The sequence below is a fragment of the Delphinapterus leucas genome, chromosome 3, assembly GCF_059928025.1.
Source record: "Delphinapterus leucas isolate spDelLeu-1000000601 "Yukka" chromosome 3, BTC_Dleu_Yukka2, whole genome shotgun sequence".
NCBI lineage: Eukaryota > Metazoa > Chordata > Mammalia > Artiodactyla > Monodontidae > Delphinapterus > Delphinapterus leucas.
The window spans coordinates 1,579,540-1,601,921 of record NC_143131.1 but is presented as its reverse complement, the minus strand read 5'-3'; the positions used below and the strand labels follow the sequence as shown (position 1 = coordinate 1,601,921).

The 22,382-nt window shown below is 40.6% G+C and overlaps 1 protein-coding gene across 1 annotated transcript; it reads left to right on the top strand.

Moving 5' to 3' along the window:
• The first annotated feature begins 3,456 nt into the window (after positions 1 to 3,456).
• LOC149749498 (protein TASOR 2-like) lies at positions 3,457 to 22,004 on the top strand. The gene is given in 6 exon segments (XM_089908630.1): positions 3,457 to 4,258; positions 9,001 to 9,243; positions 13,005 to 13,828; positions 13,830 to 13,882; positions 14,209 to 14,638; positions 17,838 to 22,004. Coding segments are annotated over 6 exon segments (3,774 nt in total). The 5' UTR covers positions 3,457 to 3,498; the 3' UTR covers positions 19,302 to 22,004.
• Positions 22,005 to 22,382: the final 378 nt, after the last annotated feature.

Here is a 22,382-nt window from a genome sequence, read left to right as displayed (position 1 = left end):
AAAATCACTGAAGAATGTGGTAGAGGGAGAAGGAGAGAGGAATTGAATCTTCTTTCTTGCTATTTTATGTTTAAGGCAATCGTCAAATGCTTAGAAGATCGAGAATTTTTCATTTTACTTACGTCGTCAGCCTTAATGTCAGAAACAAGTAAGAACAACTTTTTGAATAAATGTTTTTCAGTATGTTTACTTTTATTGTATAAGATCAGCAACCTCACGTTTCTTCTGATTCTCATTCTGTGTAGGTTTTGGAGAGGAGCAGATGGGTCTTCACGGGTTGCATTTATTCCATTCATCCCCGTCAGCAGGTAAGGACCAGGACTGGCAGTTCACTGCACCTGTGGGCCATTTTTCAGTCCTCATCTTAAACTCTCAGCAGCATATGACCCTGGTAACTCTTTTCTTCTCTTAAATAACTTTCTTCCTTTACTCTCCCTGGTTAATCCTTCATCTCCTTTCTTTGTAGGCTTATCCTTTCCTGTCTGCTCCATGCTCAGATATCCACCTGCCTATGGACATTTCTTTCTACTTAAATGTCTCAGATGGTCCTCACATTCAGCATGTCCAAAACTGGATTCATTTGTTATTGAACAACAAGAGCTGGGAGTTGGTTTTATCATAGTCTCCCCGTCAGTAGGACTTAAGGTCCTCACAGAAGCACTTCCCTCTGTCTGGACTACTTGTCTCCTTCCCCCTGATCAGATGATGTTGATCGCCCCCCAAGCCAGAACCAGGAATTGCCTGCTGGGGCAAAAAATATTGCTCCTGCAGTCTGTAAATAGATATACAGTATATCTGTGGTATTAGAATTTCAGAGGGCAGTTAGGAAACAAAGTCTAGAAAGGCTGTCTTTGGTGGGGGTAGATAATGAATAAAATTGGAGGAGAAGTGCTGGTCTAGCCACTTACCCATAGCTGTCAGGTGTCAGTTTAAATATCACTTTATTTATTCCCATCACCACTCTTCTTCCTTCAATGAGGACCCCTAGGCTTTTCACCAATATAATTTAAATATTTATTTTTATAATTATTTAATGCCTGCCTTTCTTGTATTCTACTGCATCCCTACTGCTTAGCAATGTCAGGCACCTAAAAAATGATAAATGCTTGCTGAGCAAATAAATAAAGTAAATGAGTCATTTCTTTTTGTCACATGAGGAAATTTTCCTCATTGTTTTATAATCACACTGTGTATGTTTAAACATGATTTGTATATAGTATTTATAAAGCTACAACCAATCCAAAAATTTTTTTTAATTGATGTTTTTAAATTGTATTCAGCTACTCAAAGCAGAGAACTGCTGGCATTACCTGTTTGGAATAAGCAAAATATTACCAGTTATAATAACATAATGGCGATAGCTGCTTGCATTTTTCAAGCATTTACTACATTGATATTCTGCTAGGCACAATTGATTTCACAGCCCTTAATAGGTACTTTTATTGTGACCATTTCAAAGATGAGGAAACTGAAACTTAAACTTGCCCAAGGTCAAACAGCTGAGTCTGAGCTGGCTTCCAGCTCTGTTCCCACACTGCCTCCCTCCGTATGCAGGAGCTCTGCCTTTATTCTTATTTTTAGGTGTACACTACCACCTGAATAAGAAACATTAGTTCCTGTACCATTTGGGGCTGAACAGCACAGGATTTCTTTTTGAGTAAACATTGGATTGTTGTGTTCAATGCTCACAGCCTCCTCTAGTTCGTTAAGACACTTTTCTATTTCTGGTCACTCAGAAATGTTCAGTGCTGTGGTTATTTGTTTTAAATTGAGTGACTCTTCGCTTAGCAGACTTAAAAAGTTCTTTTTCTTAGATTTCATAATAGCCTGTTACAAATCGTTCTGACTTCTGCCTTTCCAAATTCTTGAAATAATGAAGTTGTCTAGAAAACTGCTGCTTTATCGTGAACTGTTAGCAGTACATAAGAACTTTGTCATGTTTTATTTTTCCTTTTACTATCTAAATGAACTGCAGAGAAAGGAATTTTTATTTTAATGGCTAGCCACATTTTCCCATTTATTTTTATTTGCCATTCTTTTCCTGATACCTGCTCAAGTATAAACGTATTCAGCTAGGTGTTTCTTAATTTTGCAGTTACTTTTTCGTTAAAAAGAATGGTGTACTTCAGTTTAGTAGGCACCAAAGGTCTTTATTATCTGTGGGTTTTTTATTACTGATAAATTACATTTTCTAGGATTTTATTACCTATTTCTCAGTGACCTGACCTTTTCTCTTTTTTCCTGTACTCTTTTCCTTTAGGTTATTGAGTTGCTGAAAAATTAGCATTTCAGTCAGAGAGTGAACCAGGGAGAGGAAGTAAAATACAGACTAGTCAGTCTAGTTACATAATATTAAAAAATTGCATTTGCTAGAGAAGGTGATGAAATATATACCAGTAGTTACCATGAGAGTTGGGGGTTACTTAGGGTTTACTTTCTTTTAGTTCAACTGGTTTGTGTTGTAACTCTAGTTTCTTCCAGTTTTATTGAGATATTATATAATTGACATACAGCACTATATAAGTTTAGGGTTTACCAGCATAAAGATTTGACTTACATACATTATGAAACAACTACCACAGTAATTCTAGTGAACATCCATCATATCATATAGATACAAAATTAAAGAAAATAGAAAAAACATTTTTTCCCTTGTGATGAGAACTATTAGTATTTCCTTTCTTTTTCCTTCTTTGGCTGCGTTGGGTCCTCGTTGCTGCAGGCTTTCTCTAGTTGCGGCTAGCGGGGGCTACTCTTCATTGCAGTGCACGTGCTTCTCATTGTGGTAGCTTCTATTGTTGCAGAGCACTGGCTCTAGGCACGCGGGCTTCGGTAGTTGTGGCATGCAAGCTCAGTAGTTGTGGCTCGCAGTCTCTAGAGCGCAGGCTCAGTAGTTGTGGTGCACGGGCTTTGTTGCTCCATGGCATGTGGGATCTTCCCAGACCAGAGCTCGAACCCGTGTACCCTGCAAAGGCAGGTGGATTCTCAACCACTGCGCCACCAGGGAAGTCCCAGTATTTACTTTCTTAACTTTCATATGTAACGTCAGCAGTGTTAATTATTTTTTATTATGTTGTACATTACATCTTTAGTACTTATTTATTCTATAACTGAAAGTTTGCACCTGTGACTACCTTCTTAAGAGAATTTGAAGTAGGTCATATAAGGTACAGATTAGATACATTTTAAAAGCAGAAAATGAGAATAGAAAAGTAATTCTGCCAACTCTAAATGCCGGTGCATTGAGCCCACGCTGGGCTCCTGGTCAGATGAGATGGAGCTGCAGGCAGGCCTGCCTTCTTCATTCTCACCTGATGATCCCTTCTGAGTGACTCTTTTTTGGTTCTGTGTGTGCGTGTTTTCATATATATGGAGATAATATATGTTCATTAAGTGCATCCATAAGTCTTCTATTAATTGCTATTTAGATTACCATTTGAAACACTGTATCATATTTAACCATCCTGTAATTTTGTAATCTAAAGCGTTTTTTCCTGCATGTTTTTGAAAAAACAAGAACTTTGGGTTTTTAATACATGTGTATACATTTTAGGGCTGAAAGACTTGAAAGTTGAAGATGACATCTCATTGAAGGTGGTACCTATTTTACCTGCCCTTAATTGTGCCCTGCTGGAAGCAAAGAAATCATTTTCTGAAAAAGGAATCTGTCCAAACACATTAGTAAAGCATAATCTCCAAGAACTGTACAAGGTGGACAAAAGTCCTTCATTGACTGCTGCTTCTCAGGATGGAATTAAAGAGACTGCATTCTTTGGCAAAGTGTCCAGTGGTTTTGACTTGACTCCTCCAGCTGAAAAGTGCCCTTTACAGTCTTTAACTCAGTTGAGATCTTATTCTTCAAATCCTAATGGGTACATTTTGGAAGTATCTACTGCACTAGACTTATTGGCAGACTGTCCTCAGTCTCCATGTATTTCAGATGGAATTTGTGACGCTGGATTTTCTTTAGTTATGACTCCAAATGCTGAATTTCACGACTCAGCGGCAGAAGTAAGAAAAGAAACAGAAACACAAAAGAATTCTGAAGAGATGTTTAAAGCAAGGCAGGGAGCTCTGGTCCCATTAAGTCCCGCATCAAATCTGAGAGTTCAGCGTAAGAGAAAAGCAGGCACGCTGCCCGTGGTACAGAGTAAAAGGGTGAAGTTGTGCCATCCCTTTCCCAGAAGAACTCGTGGTGGAGCAAAGAAGCGTCCAGACTCTCGCACAACTCTCAAGTTCCGTCAGAAAAGAGAAAACGGTAAGCATGGTCTGTATGGATTTTCAGCTGAGCAATTAGTAATAACTGTTGTGTGTTAACCCTGTTCCTGTGTGACCATCCTGGACTGTAGCTTGACAGTGTCCGTTAGCTCTCTCCAGGTGATCTGTGTGCATGCTAAAGTTGGAGAAGCGCTAATCTAGATAACATGAAAATCAAGAAATAGGACAAAAGCCCACCCACCAATAGCTTGTATTTCACTTGTAAAACTGCTCAAATCATCACTCAGTTATTTACTTACCTGTCTAAGAAGTACGGTATTTCAGATGGAATTTATTGATGCTGGATTTTCTTTAGTTATGACTCCAGGTGCTGAATTTCACGACTCAGCGGCAGAAGTAAGAAAAGAAACAGAAACACAAAAGAATTCTGAAGAGATGTTTAAAGCAAGGCAGGGAGCTCTGGTCCCATTAAGTCCGGCATCAAATCTGAGAGTTCAGCGTAAGAGAAAAGCAGGCACGCTGCCCGTGGTACAGAGTAAAAGGGTGAAGTTGTGCCGTCCCCTTCCCAGAAGAACTCGTGGTGGAGCAAAGAAGCGTCCAGACTCTCGCACAACTCTCAAGTTCCGTCAGAAAAGAGAAAACGGTAAGCATGGTCTGTATGGATTTTCAGCTGAGCAATTAGTAATAACTGTTGTGTGTTAACCCTGTTCCTGTGTGACCATCCTGGACTGTAGCTTGACAGTGTCCGTTAGCTCTCTCCAGGTGATCTGTGTGCATGCTAAAGTTGGAGAAGCGCTAATCTAGATAACATGAAAATCAAGAAATAGGACAAAAGCCCACCCACCAAAAGCTTGTATTTCACTTGTAAAACTGCTCAGATCATCACTCAGTTATTTACTTACCTGTCCAAGAAATAAGGTATTTCAGATGGAATTTGTGATGCTGGATTTTCTTTAGTTATGACTCCAGGTGCTGAATTTCACAACTCAGCGGCAGAAGTAAGAAAAGAAACAGAAACACAAAAGAATTCTGAAGAGATGTTTAAAACAAGGCAGGGAACTCTGGTCCCATTAAGTCCCGCATCAAATCTGAGAGTTCAGCGTAAGAGAAAAGCAGGCACGCTGCCCGTGGTACAGAGTAAAAGGGTGAAGTTGTGCCGTCCCTTTCCCAGAAGAACTCGTGGTGGAGCAAAGAAGCGTCCAGACTCTCGCACAACTCTCAAGTTCCGTCAGAAAAGAGAAAACGGTAAGCATGGTCTGTATGGATTTTCAGCTGAGCAATTAGTAATAACTGTTGTGTGTTAACCCTGTTCCTGTGTGACCATCCTGGACTGTAGCTTGACAGTGTCCGTTAGCTCTCTCCAGGTGATCTGTGTGCATGCTAAAGTTGGAGAAGCGCTAATCTAGATAACATGAAAATCAAGAAATAGGACAAAAGCCCACCCACCAAAAGCTTGTATTTCACTTGTAAAACTGCTCAAATCATCACTCAGTTATTTACTTACCTGTCCAAGAAATAAGGTATTTCAGATGGAATTTGTGATGCTGGATTTTCTTTAGTTATGACTCCAGGTGCTGAATTTCACAACTCAGCGGCAGAAGTAAGAAAAGAAACAGAAACACAAAAGAATTCTGAAGAGATGTTTAAAACAAGGCAGGGAACTCTGGTCCCATTAAGTCCCGCATCAAATCTGAGAGTTCAGCGTAAGAGAAAAGCAGGCACACTGCCCGTGGTACAGAGTAAAAGGGTGAAGTTGTGCCGTCCCTTTCCCAGAAGAACTCGTGGTGGAGCAAAGAAGCGTCCAGACTCTCGCACAACTCTCAAGTTCCGTCAGAAAAGAGAAAACGGTAAGCATGGTCTGTATGGATTTTCAGATGAGCAATTAGTAATAACTGTTGTGTGTTAACCCTGTTCCTGTGTGACCATCCTGGACTGTAGCTTGACAGTGTCCGTTAGCTCTCTCCAGGTGATCTGTGTGCATGCTAAAGTTGGAGAAGCGCTAATCTAGATGACATGAAAATCAAGAAATAGGACAAAAGCCCACCCACCAAAAGCTTGTATTTCACTTGTAAAACTGCTCAAATCATCACTCAGTTATTTACTTACCTGTCTAAGAAATAAGGTCATTCAGTTTCTGAACTGTCCTCGGACAAATTCGAGTGGAAGAAGAGGATCTGCTAAAATCAGGCACACTAAGAACAGATGGCAAAAACTGATAAGTGATAGCCTGAACATGTTTAAAGAGGGGGGAAAGTGCCTGGACTCTCCCAGAACTAGAGCATCCTGGGGCAGAATTTCTAATCCTTTGTGTGTTTTAAAAGTGGTCGTCTGGATCCTACTACAGACCTACTGAAACAAGGTCCAGTGGCCTCGAGACATATATATTGAAACAGTTCCTCAAGTGGTTTTGTTGCCCCCTGAAAACTGAGGGAGAATCAGCGTCCAGAGCCATTTAATGTTAGTCAAATGCACTTCAGTGAACAGAGCACGACAAATAACACAATTTTGGCTTAGAGTCATCTCAGATTATGTGTGGTGTATTTTGTTTAAAACTAGGGAACTTATGCTCTATGACCCCTTAGCGAAGAGGTGAGCAGACTTGGGCCAAAGGGTCCCTCAGGCATTACCTGTTGTCTCTGTACTTCACTGTGCTGGCACAGGTGGGCGGCTGTGACTGAGGTCTGGCCCTTCACAGAAAAAATTTGCCAACCCTATCTATAGTATTTTGAATTTTAAAATTCTGATGCCTAAAGAAGAAACACTGGAGGTGTGTGGATCCCCAGGATCCTAGATAATTAAGATTTTACCCTGTGGTTTAACAAGTAGTTATTTCTGGCCAATTATAGTTTGAGAAATTGTGTGTGTGTGTGTGTGTGTGTGTTTAGGAGGGTGGTAGAAAGAACGGCAGTATGAAGCAGCAACTCACACTCTACATTTCCTCACAAATTCCAGGCCAACCATATTGGGTTTCTCTCTATATGAACCATTTTAAAGGTATTAAATAAATTACCTATAATTCAACATATATGTTGTCACTGTTTCTCAAGTGTGCTAATTTCATCCACTATAAGAAATATGTTTTAGGGATGTCCCTGGCAGTACAGTGGTTACAACTCCACACTTCCAGTGCACAGGGCACGGGTTTGATCCCTGGTCAGGGAACTAAGACACAACATGCCACAGAGTGTGGCCAAAAAATGAACAACAACAACGATGTGATTAAACCAGCCAAGATGACTAAATATAATACCACAAAAGCTCAAAAAAAAATAGAAAAGAAATACATTGTATATTGTAGTCCAGTACACACAAATTCATACATTACTGAAACAGAAATTTCAGGAAGCATTTACCCTAACTATGTGTAATACAATCTGATATCTTCTGTTTCATTTAACAAAGAATTCTGGTTGCAGCCCATTAAGTTTATTTTATAATACACCCATGGGTTATTGCATGCAGCTTGAGAAACATGTCATTGAGTGATGCAAATAAGCAGGGCAGTCCGTGCAGGGTCACCTGTTTCGTGTTTCTCCTTTTCCTCGCAGGACCTAGGTTGTGAGAGATGTTCCCCTCCCGCCCGTGCAGATGTTACGCTTCCCCTAGTCTTGATCATCTCATCTTATTTTCTTTCTCTTCTTAATTTAGTCTTAACAGTTTTCCTGCTTGACTTATATTTTGCCTTTTTTTATGCTAAAAATTTTAGAAATTGTAACCAGTATAAAATCAGAAGTCTTACTCTAAAAACAAAACTGCTGCTTTATTGCCTTTGATAGTTTAGTAGGGAAGAAAATAATTAGACCCAGGGAAATGTACAACATTAAGAGAGTCTAAAAGCTTTTTTAAAAAACCGTTTATTTTTCTAACCTTCAAAAGAATAAAATGAAACTGGTCTCTTTTCTACATTTCACTAATAACCATCACATTCTGAAACTGTTTAATATGTTTTCTGTTCTCAATCAATTAGAAATAGTATTTTCCATATAACGTGATTTTAAAATATTTGCAAACATTCACACGTGTGATTATTTTATATCGTCAATGGGGAAAACGTTTTCACAGGGAACATTTATTAACATTTTTTTTTAACTCTTAAAGGATTGAAACACTTTCTGCGTGTGATACAAGCAGGTTGTTAATAGTTTTTTCTCCTCATGTGCCCCCACCTTTAGTTCTTTCCTTCCTTCCCTGCGAGAAGTAAAGCTGAGCATTTTGTTAGAGAAATGAGCAATTATAATAGATTTATAGGAAGTTAAATCAGAAGAGGACTTTCTTCAATGTACCTTCCTCTGTCTTCTCTTAAGAGATGATTTTTCAGGCAGTGTTAAAGCTTTGATATTTAGGTGTAGTGAAGGAAAATATGTAAGATGGCTCTTTGTGAACCTACAGTCTCTTCTCTACAGTGTGATCATGGTTTTAACCATATGGCTTTATGGGAGCTGTGTCGCTTTTGTGTAAATTGAATTATCCGTCACCCTGTGCTGTGAACTAGCATGTTCAGCCTTACCTGCCACATCAGTCAGCAAAGATTATGGAATCTTTTTTAAAAATTAAGTCATGCCTTGTTTCTATAAAGTTATTACTCTGATATTTTTCTCCTAATCCTAATTAGGGATATAGACCAACACTTAGCAAGTTCAAAAATCTTTTAATGAAATACCCCAAATTTTATATTTTATTCCCCATTATTAAAGTTTCCCCCCAAAACAAATCAAAGGAAAGCTATGCTGATAAATATGTGCGCCCCCTACCCCTTAGAAAACGGTGTCTTTTCTGCATAAGGTGCTGAAGTGCTGACTGCACAGTTTGTACAGACAACCAAATTGGATTGGAAAAACCAAGAAGCTCCTATTTCTAAAGATGTTCCAGGGTCAACGAATGCTAAAAGGGCAAGGAAACGAGAGACATCTCCAGTCAAAACTGTTCCAAGGGCTGAGCCACCTGTGAAGAATTCTCCACAAAAACAGAGGGAAAATATAGTAAAAGGCAATCAGAATCCCAGAATCAGAAAGCAGCCACAACCTGGTAAGAAGTCCTCTTCCTGTAAATTTCAGCACCGTAATACAGACTAATCGAGATTATAAAGTAGTATATTGAAACAGTATAAGATCAGTTGAAATCTGTCACGTTCTTGTGGTCTTCTTTAGTTCAGACACTGACAGGACAAGTAACTTGGTTTCCCATTGTGAATAAATAAGAAAGTGCCAAGATTCATACCTTCACTAAATAGACCCTACTTTTCATTCTGCAGAAAGCCTGAACATGAACTGTTTAGCAGAGTTAAAGTATAAATGGCCTTTTTTAATGACTAAATTCACAAGCAAGTAGCATCTGGCAGTATTTTTCTGGACCATAATCAGTTATAGAAGATATTATAAGTTTGTCCAGAGGGAACTGTAAAGACATGGTTCAAAGCAGTCAGTAATCTCGAATCCTGTATTTCACTTGTATTTTTTCTTGTTTTTTTTCGGTACGTGGGCCTCTCACTGCTGTGGCCTCTCCCGTTGCGGAGCACAGGCTCCAGACGCGCAGGCTCAGCAGCCGTGGCTCACGGGCCCAGCCGCTCCGCGGCATGTGGGATCTTCCCGGACCGGGGCACGAACCCGTGTCCCCTGCATCGGCAGGCGGACTCTCAGCCACTGCGCCACCAGGGAAGCCCCTGCATTTGGTTTCAAAAGGCATTAAATTAATTTTAAAAGCAGCTTTACTTTTCTACTTCTACTTGTGCGGAAGTGAATAACCAAGTCTCCTTCTGTGAGCCAGCAGCTGACTGCTGGTTCCGTGTTCCACCTGCTGGAACCTCCTCGTTGCTGGCACGTTCCCTCATCACCGCGGACCTCACTTTTCTCCCAGCTCCATGTCCCTCTTCATACCCGTCTCTCTGAGTAGAGTGCAGCTCCACCAAGCTGCAAAATCTATACATTTTACAGTATCTTCGGTATTGAGTCCTACTGTGTTGTATGTGTGGTGGTGTTTTTTGTTTAGAAAAACCTTCATTTCCTCATATCTCTGTATTTCCATCAGTTTTCTGTCTAATCTCATGATTCTACTTTCTCTCATCTACCTTTAGGTTTTTTAAAAGCCTCAAATTTAGTGGAATTCAGGGAAAGACTCTTGTTTTGTTGGGGTGATGGTATTATGGATGAGCTTGGTTTTTTCTTTCCTCATTGTTTAAAAAAATTTTTTCGGCCACACCTTGCAGCATGTGGGATCTCGGTTCCCTGACCAGGGATCGAACCCACACTGCCTGCATTGGAAGCGCAGAGTCTTGACCACTGGACCACAGGGAAGTCCCTTTCCTCAGTTTCGTTAATGTTGTTTATGGCTGAAGATTTTTCTGAAAGCTCCTCAGTCATATCACCGTACAGCCTGTAGAGAGTCATACCCAACACAGCCTCTCTGCTTGTCTCCCCAGGCAGTTACGAGGTGGTCTTACCCACGGGTGCACATTTCTCTCCTGCCGTTTCCCAATGCGTGCCTTCCCTGCCAGGCACATGGTGCCACCCACACGAACCACGCCTGTTGTCACTCCTGTGCAGTCCCCTCTGCTCAGCTAAGTCCACCCGGAGTCATTTCCTGATGCTCTGATCTGCACTCATTTCTCCTTTTTTTTCCATTTCTTTTTTGGGTTTTTGAGAACGTTAAAGAGTTAATTCATACTATTTTCCAATCATCTGGTGTGTCTTGGTCCTGTCTTTCCAATTAGTTTGTAAACAGGATGAGTATAGATACATACATAATGCATTGTATTCCCAGCCTTGTCATTAGAATTCCTTGTGCTGAATTGGCTTCTATATACTTGTAGGCTAATCGATTAGTGGGAGGAGGTGTGCAACTGGGCATTGGCAGAAAAGTGAGCCCAGAAAATGAAAAGTTTCCAGAATGGGTATTCAGAAATAGGGCGATTTGTATTGCAAGTGTCTGTATATATTGTGCAGCCACATTCCAAGTTAAAATTTTAAGATTACCACCTTTTAAATAATGTGTTAATTTTTTCTTTTATTTCTTAATCACCCATGCTAATCCACTTCATTTCTTTTACTTGAAATATCAGAGTTTAAGAAGGCTCAATCATTTTGTTACTGAAACTAATGGTTTTCTGTCCTTTTTAAAGTTTTCAATATAGTTTTTATTTACTGAACTCTTTAATTTTTTATAATTTATTTGGCATCATTTTATCTGTATTTCTTAAAAGAGATAGATGATCAGTATTGTATTTTTAATTAATTGAAAACCTCTAACAAGTCAGTTATTAAATGATTTACCTGAAATGACACATATGAAAATGAACCCTTTTTCTTGACTCAATACAGTGTTCTCTAGATTCGACCTTCCTCATAGTGATACTCAGTGTAAGAACCATAGTATTTAAGGATAGAATGAACTTAGTGTCAGTAAACACATCAGATCCTAAAATGAATGTGTTTCCAGTACACCCGGAGGGTTCACGAGACAGCCCTCTTTGGGCCACTTTCTCGTACCTCACCCCGTTGGGCTTTGATATTTTAAATAAAAACTGGGCAGTGGTTGATTAATTTTACCCTCCTCACCATACACACACTCTTGTCATTCTGTTTGATGACCTCATAGGCCAGAGTTTTCTCTGTAAATGTACTGTCATTGGGCTTTGCAGACAGGTTAGTAATTTATTTCAGACCTGCTACTGCTAATTATAAAGAGGAGCACAGTTGGCTTTTCTGTCCATCCAGCCACCTGCTACAGGGACTCACTGCCCAGTATTGTTGAGAACTTTGTCCTTCATGATAATCACATTTTAAAAGGCTGAATCAAAGTCCTGAGAAGGCAAGTAAACCACCTGAGAATGTTAGTTTTCTGACCGAATGCCAGTGGGTAGATTTGAGTACCTGCTGTAAGGAGAATTATCAGTAGATGAGGAGATTTGCTTTTTTGCAGATAGAATAGAGAGGAAATGTTTTTAATGCAGAAACTGAAGTTTTAAAACTTGAAATTAATTGGCGATTCTGAATATTCTTACTTTTCTCATTTTTTATTTGTATCGTAACATATTATAATTAAACATCAGTACGGTTAAAAATCATCTCTATTTTGAACTTAGGTGGTTCCTCTAATAACTTGCCAAGGGAAATGATTTCTAAGAAAGTACATTAACCTTCTATAATATACACTTTAAACTTAGAAATTCTTAGATTCTCACTAGATTGTAAGCTCTCTGAGGGCAGGAGTCTTGTTTTCTTGTTTTTGTTTTTTTCTCTTTGTATTTTTCTTTAGCTGAGCAGTATGCCTTGTGTGTAGGTCAGTACATGCAGGTTTTTTTTGTTTGTTTGTTTTTGTTTTTTTGCGGTACGCGGGCCTCTCACTGTTGTGGCCTCTTCCGTTGCGGAGCACAGGCTCCGGACGCGCAGGCTCAGTGGCCACAGCTCACGGGCCCAGCCGCTCCGTGGCATGTGGGATCTTCCTGGACCGGGGCACGAACCCGTATGCCCTGCATCGGCAGGCAGACTCTTAACCACTGCGCCACCAGGGAAGCCTGAGTACATGCAGTTTTGAAGGGTGATTTCTTTTTAAATTAATATGCACATTCCTTAAGACTTGTTCCTTGGTAAATACATTATAATACATCAGGAAGTTGGACAAGACCTCACTCTGGTAATAAAAATTTAACATACAATTTATGCAACATATCAAGAGGTTTTTCTTGAATATGTTGACTTAACTGTTGATTTTCACTGAACCATAGGAATATGACAAAGAATTAATTCTATGGAAATCAAGTGTTATGTGTCTTTTTTTCTTTTATGCTGAAGCCAAAGGAAAAACTTCTTCACAGCTTCAATCAGAAATTTCAGATGGTCAAGAAGATGTTATTAGCATAAGTACAGCTCAACCAGAAAATATCACAGTGGCTCCAGAAGACCCACCTGAAAACTCCATTGTCAACTGTGACTCCCAGGCCCTAAATATGTTGGCTGATCTTGCATTAAGCGCTGCTACCTCTACCACACCATCCTCTGAGCCCAGAAACTTGCCCTGCTCCTCTGAATTGCCACAGAACGATGTTTTGCTTTCTAAAGAACATTCTTTGCGTGGTACATCAGACCATGAATATCATAGAAGAGTTAAAAGTCAAAAAGGTGGACCGTCATCCAAGCCCTCCTCTGATAAGAGTAATCTGACATCAGACCCCACGGTCAGCCAGGAGGAAGAAAGCTTGGTTGCTGGCATTCAGGCCCCTGCAGAAGCCCAGTCAGCACTGCCCGAGGAAACCCTAGAAAGTTCCGACGCAAGCCAAAGCTCTGTCATTGCTGTGGAGCGTTCCTATGCCCTGCTCCTTGCAGAACATTCAAAGAAGCATCTACAGCAGAGAGGGGCCCCAGGCCCTGCGTTTGCCAAGAATGGCACAAAAGGCCCTGAAGCGGGAACCCCAGTGGGGAAAGTGATGCCATTTCGGCATCAGCAGGTCACCTCCCCACTGCAGCAGCTTTCCGAGGCCCCAGCGCTCAGGCGCAGGAGCGGGGTGCTGCCCTCCAGCCTGCAGGACTTCTGCCGCTCTCGTACCGTATTCAGCTGTGACGGCTCCTTTAAGGTCACTTTCGTATGGGAAGCAGATTACGTGTTCAGCTTAGACGGCAAGTAAGTATACCAACAACCCCCTGGAGAAGACTGTAGTCAGAGCACTACACGGGTGAGTGGGAGTGACCCTGGATGAAAACGGATGAACTTTTCTGTTGAGATAAATGTAGCGAGAAGGGATACTTGTGCTAAACTCTGGGGAGGGAGAAGGAAGTGTGTAAAATCCAGTAACTTGGGAATAATACCAAGCAGATTCACTGTAATTATTTGTTATATCAACTTCATTTTTATTTTACTCATTGTTTCATGTTCATGTAATTTTTAAAATAAAAATGAACACAAAAACTAAGGTTAATAATTAAGGCACTTACTTATAAGATAATCAACTAAAACAGTCATTTTCAATGATTTTGGTTTCTTCTTTCTTTAAAATCTCAGGCCTTGGAATACTGATTTACCAGATACCATGGAAGAAGTGAAGCTTTTACTTCATATGTGGGTAGCTCTGTTTTATAGCAATCAAAACAAAGTCATACAATCATCCCGAAAAGTAGTAGAACACAGCAACCCAGCAAAATACGTGTGCATAAATAGCACGTTAGAATCGTTTGAATTCAGTGAAATTGAAGAGTCCTCCGGTGTGGAAAGGTGCTCCGTAGACCCTCTGTTGGAGACTAATGAGGCTCCCAGAGGTCCTACTGCCAAAGTGTCCTTCCCAATCACTGACCCCCTGCTTCCTTTCATGAAACCACCGCCTGTGAGAGGCTTGGAGCTTTGGGTGCAGAATGAACAGAAAGAAATGTTTGCAACAGCAGGTCATCCAGAGACCCCAGAAAGCCAGAATTTCATCTATTCCTGTAATAATGAGGTAGGTCAAGCTGAATACTGTAAATGCTGGTGTTATTTTTGAAGAAATATTTTTTGTACGTAAAATCACATTCATAACAAGGCATTGGTTTCTTTTAGGAAAGTGGATTCTCTAGCTATGTAAAGGATTAGAATGCCAGAAACTTAGTTTACAAAGTCTGGATTGTCTGCAGGTGGAGCTTATCTACCATCCTGATTGAAGAAACAAAAGGAGGAAAAAAATCGTAGGCCTCAGATGATCTGGGAGCCAACCATAATTATGTAGCTTTTTAGTTGTATGATTTGGGGCAAATTACTTGTTCTCTGAGCTTATTATCTTTTAAAAGAGGTGAATAATACTTATTCTGTTTACCTATAATAGTGTTTATGGATCAAATGCAGTAATAATAAATATAAAAAATCTTTGATAAACCTTAAAGGAAACTAAAATTGAATATATTAAAAAATATTTTTAAAAACAAATCCTGAGGGCTTCCCTGGTGGCGCAGTGGTTGAGAGTCCGCCTGCCGATGCAGGGGACACGGGTTCGTGCCCCGGTCTGGGAAGATCCCACATGCCGCGGAGCGGCTGGGCCCGTGAGCCGTGGCCGCTGAGGCTGCGCGTCCGGAGCCTGTGCTCCGCAACGGGAGAGGCCACAACAGTGACAGGCCCGCGTACCACCAAAACAGAAAACAAATCCTGAGACAGTAAATAAAATGCCAGACCTCTCATAGTCTGCAGATAACTGTTTGTAAATATGAAAAATACACTTTGTTTCATTTCACTGTTCTCAACTGATAGGACGGATAATCGAATTTTTTTTTTTTTTTTTTTTTTTTTTTTGCGGTACGCGGGCCTCTCACTGTTGTGGCCTCTTCCTTTGCGGAGCACAGGCTCCAGATGCGCGGGTTCAGCGGCCACGGCTCACGGGCCCAGCCGCTCCGTGGCATGTGGGATCTTCCCGTACTGGGGCACGAACCTGTATTCCCTGCATCGGCAGGCAGGCTCTTAACCACTGCGCCACCAGGGAAGCCTGATAATCGAATTTTAATTGGAGCAAATTAAAAAGTTGTATCAAGATTCTAAGTAAATGGATTGACAAAATACCTGCCTTTTTAAGCTTTCAGAGCAGATTTATTACAGAGTAATTTTACATGGGTTTGGGCACCTTCAGTGCCTGTGTTAACATTGAGTTTCTGTACCTGGGCTTCCGTGGGGATTTGCAGGTCCAGGGGTGAGCCTCAGAGGGTCTGTGAGTGTCTGCAGATGCTCATCTTCATCAGAATGAAGACTGGTGGAACGCTGTGGGCCAGAGACTGGTCTGAGCCCTTCACTCGCATTAGCTCAGTTAATTCTCACACGGCCGGGTGAGGTAAGGACCGTGCCACCCATCTTATAGGTGAGAAGACTGAGGATGGAGAAGTACAGAATGGCCTGGAGGCACATAGTAAATTGTCCGGCCAAGACTCAGATCTGGACACTCTAGCTGTTTCTCAGTGTCTAATTCTGTGGATGTATTTATGTATATATATGCACATATGTGTGTGTTTATATGTGTACACATAAAATATATGTTACGTGTGTATGCGTTCTTTTTCTGAGGATGGGGTTCATAAATTTCATCTTATTCTCAAAGAGATACATAAAATCACTACCTTAGAATAAGAAAGTATTTATGTTTAGTCAGGCAGATTTTAATTATTACATATATATTTATACACACACTAGTTTCTTATAAAGTATTTTCGGTCGTGGTAATATATATTAACTTACTTTAGTAATGTCCAATTAGGAATGATTTTCTTGCAAACATGAAAGAGTATTAAGTAGAAAGTAGAATGTTAAAATTAACGATTCCTAACACTTTCTATAGCATATACTTAGAAATATGTTTCCGTCATCTTCTTGAATACTGTACCCATACTTTAAAGGTGCACACACCTTTAAATCCTGTACCACTCCCTATTCTAGGGCAAACTAGGATTATCAAAGTTTTCATTTCACTAAGAGCACAGGCATGGTGAGATTCTCGACTATGGCCCAACATTATCAGCCACAGTACGATTGGGAGGGTCATAGAACTGTTCTCAGAATGAGTGTGCCATCAAGAGTTTTCTACGCTTTGTATCTGGCCAGTCGTGTCCCCTTAAAACCAAGTCTCAGCTCCTCCCTGCCAATTGCTCAGGTCAGTGCCTTTCTTTGACTAAGGCAGAAATGTTTTTAACAAGAGATTTGAAACACAGGTCCTGACTTACAACACGACTGCTTCAAAATCTGGCAGGAAATCTGTGGCCGTAGTGTTCCAGAGCTACAGGTGTAGGTCAACTGTATGGTCAATCCACTTTACCATATTCTGAACAAGACCATTCTTCAGCCTTTAAAAAAAAGAAGAAAAGAAACAGCCTTTTTATGAGGTTATCAAAATTGTCCAGAGGTATTTCTGTTACTGTTTATGCTAAATCCTTTCTGGTACTGTTTAAATCAGTCCTTTTAGTTGAGTTTATTAATGCAAGCTGCACTGTGTTTTCTGCTGCTTTGTTGAATAGGGAGGTATTAAAATGAGAGAGAGATTATGTCCAGTTATAAGCTAAGAAGACAGCTAAGGGGTAAGGGACTTTTATTTAACAGGATAGAGATTGATACCTTGGGAAAGCTGCTTATCAGTGTATTCTGAGTACAAGAGATAATAATTAGTGTTTCCTCATGGGAACATTCCAGATGACAGTGCATTTATAGTCTAATTGAAAGCTGGTGTTTAAAATAAGTTATTCTTTGCTTTAAAGATTATCTTTTAATCTTACTAAAAATAATTTAAATTAATTGAGCACTTTTTCCTCTACTGCTGCATTTCTGAATTAAGTGATGCTATTTAGCAAACAGTCTGCATTTTCAAGTCTTTAAATTGCCAGTGGTCTAGCCGCTTTTCTTCCCAAAAGTCCATTAAAAAAAAAACAAAAAAAACAAGGCTGTGCAACTAAGAAAGTTTTGGAGTTCTCGTGTGTGTGTATTTAGGTAAAACAAATTCCTATTTGGGGGGTATTTTAAGCCTAAGAAGAGAGGGATTTGCTTGATCTCTACCCTATGAAGATTCAAAAGAACAGAGCAAACTAAAATTGATCTTTGTCTGTTCTGTTCTTCACATATGTAAATGCTTGAAAAAAAGATCTATTTGGCCCTTGATTTTTTAAATTAATTTATTTCTTTTGCTTTTATCATTTCAGATAATTGGGGGGAAAGCCGAACAAGAGTCATCAGATAAACTAGAGACCTCTAATCTGGTGCTTTCTAGCATTGGAAGTACCCAAACTAATGGATCTTCTATTCCTGCTGAAGATAAAACCTTTGAGCCACTTGATGGCACACAGGTGACATCTTATAATGATACTGTCACACAGTCCACATTCGCCAGGACTTACGATGGGATCAGCAATCCGTCAATGATTTTTCAAAAGTCTGTGTACAGCACCCTTGAAAGCAAAGTTGATGTTTTTCATGCAAAAATGCAAACAAAAACAGGTGCTTTGCAGGGCTTTATCCAGCATAGCAGCCTTATAATCAAAGAATGTCAGTCATCCTTGGAAGGGGAGGATGATACGGAGTATGGAGTGATTAATCTGGAACGAGTTACATTCAGTTTTGAAAAAAATGCCTATGCACCGATACAGACAGAAGTTGTAAACAGAGCTGATAAACCTACACCCTTTAATGTGGAGTTGATTAAACAAGTATCACCTGCTACAAGCCTTAGACATCCTGTGTCCGCATTTGAAAAGACACAGGGTCTTAGGGACGTTCCCTCTCTGGCAATGTCAGGACAACAAGGCGCTAAGTACCTTTGTGCCTTCTCAGTGAGTAGAGAGATACTTGCTAAAGAAATGTGTTCATTACAGAAAGGGCAGGCTGTTGCAGGCTCACCATCGCCGTCTGATAATTGCCTTGTAACAGAGGCATTATCACTAGTTAAAAGTTCTAGTTATTTGTTACCCAGAGAAGAAATGAAGCTCTCTCAAGAATGTTTTCTGTCGACCCAGAGTCTCTCCAGCATCTCTTCGGAAGACACTGTAGAGTCGTCCCAGCTTGAAGAAGTAGTCTCATCGTCAGCTTCTGATCCCTTGGAAGAAAAAGATTCACTTGACTGCATCCCATCAGTGAGGAATGCTTCGGATGGCTCTTCAGAACTAAAGAATGACAAGAGTGGTCTAAACAGTGAACACATGAGTTTTGAAACATTTAATTCTGCATTTACCAAACAAACCAGCCTATCTGTGAATAGAGAGGAAGTCAGCCTCGAGTTATCAGAGGAGGATTCTGACCTTGACCTCACTCTCACCATATCACCGCCCACGAGTCCCTGGGAAGAAGCATCCGCTGGTGAAATGGAGCAGCAGCAGGAGGCCCCGTTACCCTGCTTAGAGCTTCAGGAGACAGCGGAAGAAATAATTGAGCCTGAAGAGGTGCCTGATGTGAACTCTGCTGATCACACGTCAATGAAACCACGAGAAAGTGAGAGAAAAGGTGATAACTTACAGACAGTGGCTTTCATACTTTCGAAAGAAACCTGTGCCCTTGAGGTTGCAGAGGAAGTTCAAGTTGGTTCAGACTTCTCCTTCAGTTGTTTTTTTTTGTTTGTTTTTTTTTTGTTTGTTTTTGTTTTTGTTTTTTCCCTCCTTCAGTTCTTTAATTAAAGAAGTGTCACCAGCTTCTAGTCCTGACTGCCAGGTACCAGGTGAAGAAGCACAGCCAGCTTGGGCTGTATTTCCAAGTAGTTTTAAACTCTGTGATGCACACTATGAGAAAACTGACAGATCCTCCCAGGTTGAAACAGTAGATTTGGCCATAACAGAAAAAGAAAATTCTTTTGTTGGTCCCACCCATCCAGTGGGACAAGATAACTTAACTCAGATATAGAAGGAAAAATACCAAAATTTAATAACGATGATATTTTGTGGGATTTTAATTTTATTCTTTATGTTTTCCCTGTATTTTCTACGGTCGGAATGACTACTTTTACAGGCAGAAAAAAATAATAATGCTTAGTTTTGTTTTTTTTTAAATCAAAGTAAGAAATCAGCCAGGTTATTACAATTCATTGTCCAACTTCTTACCTCGCCTCAGCCATGTAAAACGGGGGTTGACCGAGACTTGGAAGAACCACCCAGACTGGCAGTGGCAGCATGGTTGTGTGAATGAAATGCAATGACTTTTCTCCGGTAACTTGCGGAGAAGACCTAATAAAAGCATCTTGAATAAGGTCATTACCCCTTCAAAGGAGGAGGAAGGCTGTGTCATAGCCTGACATGCCTATTTCTAGTACTCGCCTTTGTGTGAGAACAGCATGACTGGATTATCAGCAAAAGAATCTTAGGAAAAGGCCCTGCCAATAAGGAGTCAAAGTCATGTGAAAGGGTCAGAGGAAGAAAGACCAAGGACTCAGTGTGGGAGGGACTTCCCAGACATACTGTACAACAGACAGAAAATAGGCACCTTCCTCACCGTCATGAGGAGTAATTCACATCCTGTGACATTGCTTTCTGTCCTTGATTATCTCAAATACAAGAAAATATTATCAATCAGCCTTTCTGAAAAGTACCAATACCAATGATCCACATTTCCTTTTCCTTCATTTGTCTGTTAACAGTGTTGATGTAAACCTTCCTGAAATAGAAGCCAGCACATTTCTTAAAATATTTTTTTGATGAGTGGTGCTCCCCACTTTCCCTTTCCTATTATTTCCCATGCCTCTCACAAGAAAAAGAAAAGAATTCAAAATTTTTTCCCCAATTGATCATGCTTTGGTTAGCGGGGGAGTTTTAAAGCTACCTTTCCCAATTTGGGTTATTTCCATAACAAACAAAAAGAACTATATTGCCAGTATTACTAAGAACATGCATAAAAGGATGCTTAATCCGTTTCGATAAGCTATTCACAGGCATAAAGAAACATTCAGAGAGGTTAGTCATTGTCATGAGAAGCTCAGGAAAACTATCACTTTCAAATGCAGTATTTAGGACACACTCCCGTGCATTGAGTCATCCCTCCAGCATTTGCGGAGCTGCCACTGACTAAGCAGAGGGGGTTGGCCGAAGGAGCTAGCCTTGTGTGACATGCCAGCCCAGGCCTGCCGATGAAAAGCATGTAGAAGGACATCGTGGAAAATTCCTAGGTCCTGAAATCCCAGCGCCAAGTAAGGGGAAGTTGCAGAGGTTGCAGTGCGGGTGCACAAGAAGGAAGGCTACAGAAGTACAGCACAGAAAGACTTCCAGGGCCCACGCTGCCAAAATGAGGCCTGGAGAACATTGATTTGCAGAGCAGCAGGACCGATGCCTTTCGAGATAGGGTACAGTGTTTCTGGATGCTGATGGAGCCTCTTGAAAGGTAGATCAATTTCTGGGGTCCCTTTTAGGGAGACTCTCACCCCGGGCAGGCTGCTGACCATCACCGCTGACCTGAGCACAGCTATATACAGAAGGATGACACCAGGAAGCCTAGGTCTGTGCCTTTGGAAAGAAAAGCATCACACTCAGAGAGTCTGGGGAGCTTTTATTGATATTAAGCAACAGATTCACAGGTGTCAATATAATATAGAAGCCAAACTTCATTTAAAGTCTATAACTGTAGGAAAGCTTATATATGACTTCCAGATCCTCACAAATCCATTTGTTTCAGAAAAGATTCTAAAGAAGAAGTCTGGAAAATCCTTAATTAAATTTTGGGATTTAGATGATGATGGGATACAGAATAAAGGAGGTCTCACAGATCTTTGGGGTTGATCGGAGGAAGGCCACATGGAGGAAGTGACTTAGGAATTTTCTTGTGAAAGTGTTGGAAACATACCAGCAGAGAGGTCTGAAGACAGTGAGGCTGTCCACAGCAGGCACGGGCTGGAATGCCCACAGGCGGCAGGTCAGTCTGCTTCATGCGCGGGTCTGGAGAAGAGCAGATCTGCTCAGAGCCAACCTTGGAATGAAGACCCCTGGCTGCTCTGGGTTGGCCTAGGGGATGTTCTGAGTATGACTACATTTCCTTTCTGAAGCAGAATCTGCCCTATTCCAGGAACCTAGGGTCTCTCAGAGATAAGGTTGTTCAAGAGAGACAGTAGCCTCCTGGGGATGCCTGGGATTAGGGAGTTCGGTCAGTGTGCCTCAATCTTTAAACTCATATTTGCATGGGTATTAAGTTTGTCCAAAAGGTGGGGATCAGAAGTTGTACAAAATGAATGATCTGCAATGCTCATTAAAAGGTACAGAGAGATGGAATTCCCTGGCAGTCCAGTGGTTAGGACTCTGCAATTTCACTGCTGAGGGACCGGGTTCAATCCCTGGTCGGGGAACTAAGGTCCCACAAGCCACGCGGCATGGCCAAAAAATAGGTAAATAAATAAATAAATAATTTTAAAATAATAATAAAATCATTGAAGAGCAATCCGCCTCTTCTTTGGTGGAGTCTGAGAGCACACAGGAATGCTGGTCAAGCCTGGAGGTTGTGCTGAGAACTTAAAAAAAAAGAAAAATGATACAGGGAGAAAAAGGAAAGATATGACAGAGGAAAGCATCTGAAAGAATAGATAAAATAGATTGAGCTAGAATAACAGGATTTAGTTTACTCTTTAAATTGAAGGCAAGCAATTAGCAATGAAGGGTAAATTTTCTAGTCCTTTCTACTCATACATTCAAAAGATGTAATCAAAAATGCATAATATGTTCTCTGTTGTAGTTATCAGAGAGAACCAACCCCCGCACACACATTAAATCAGAATAAAGAAAAAA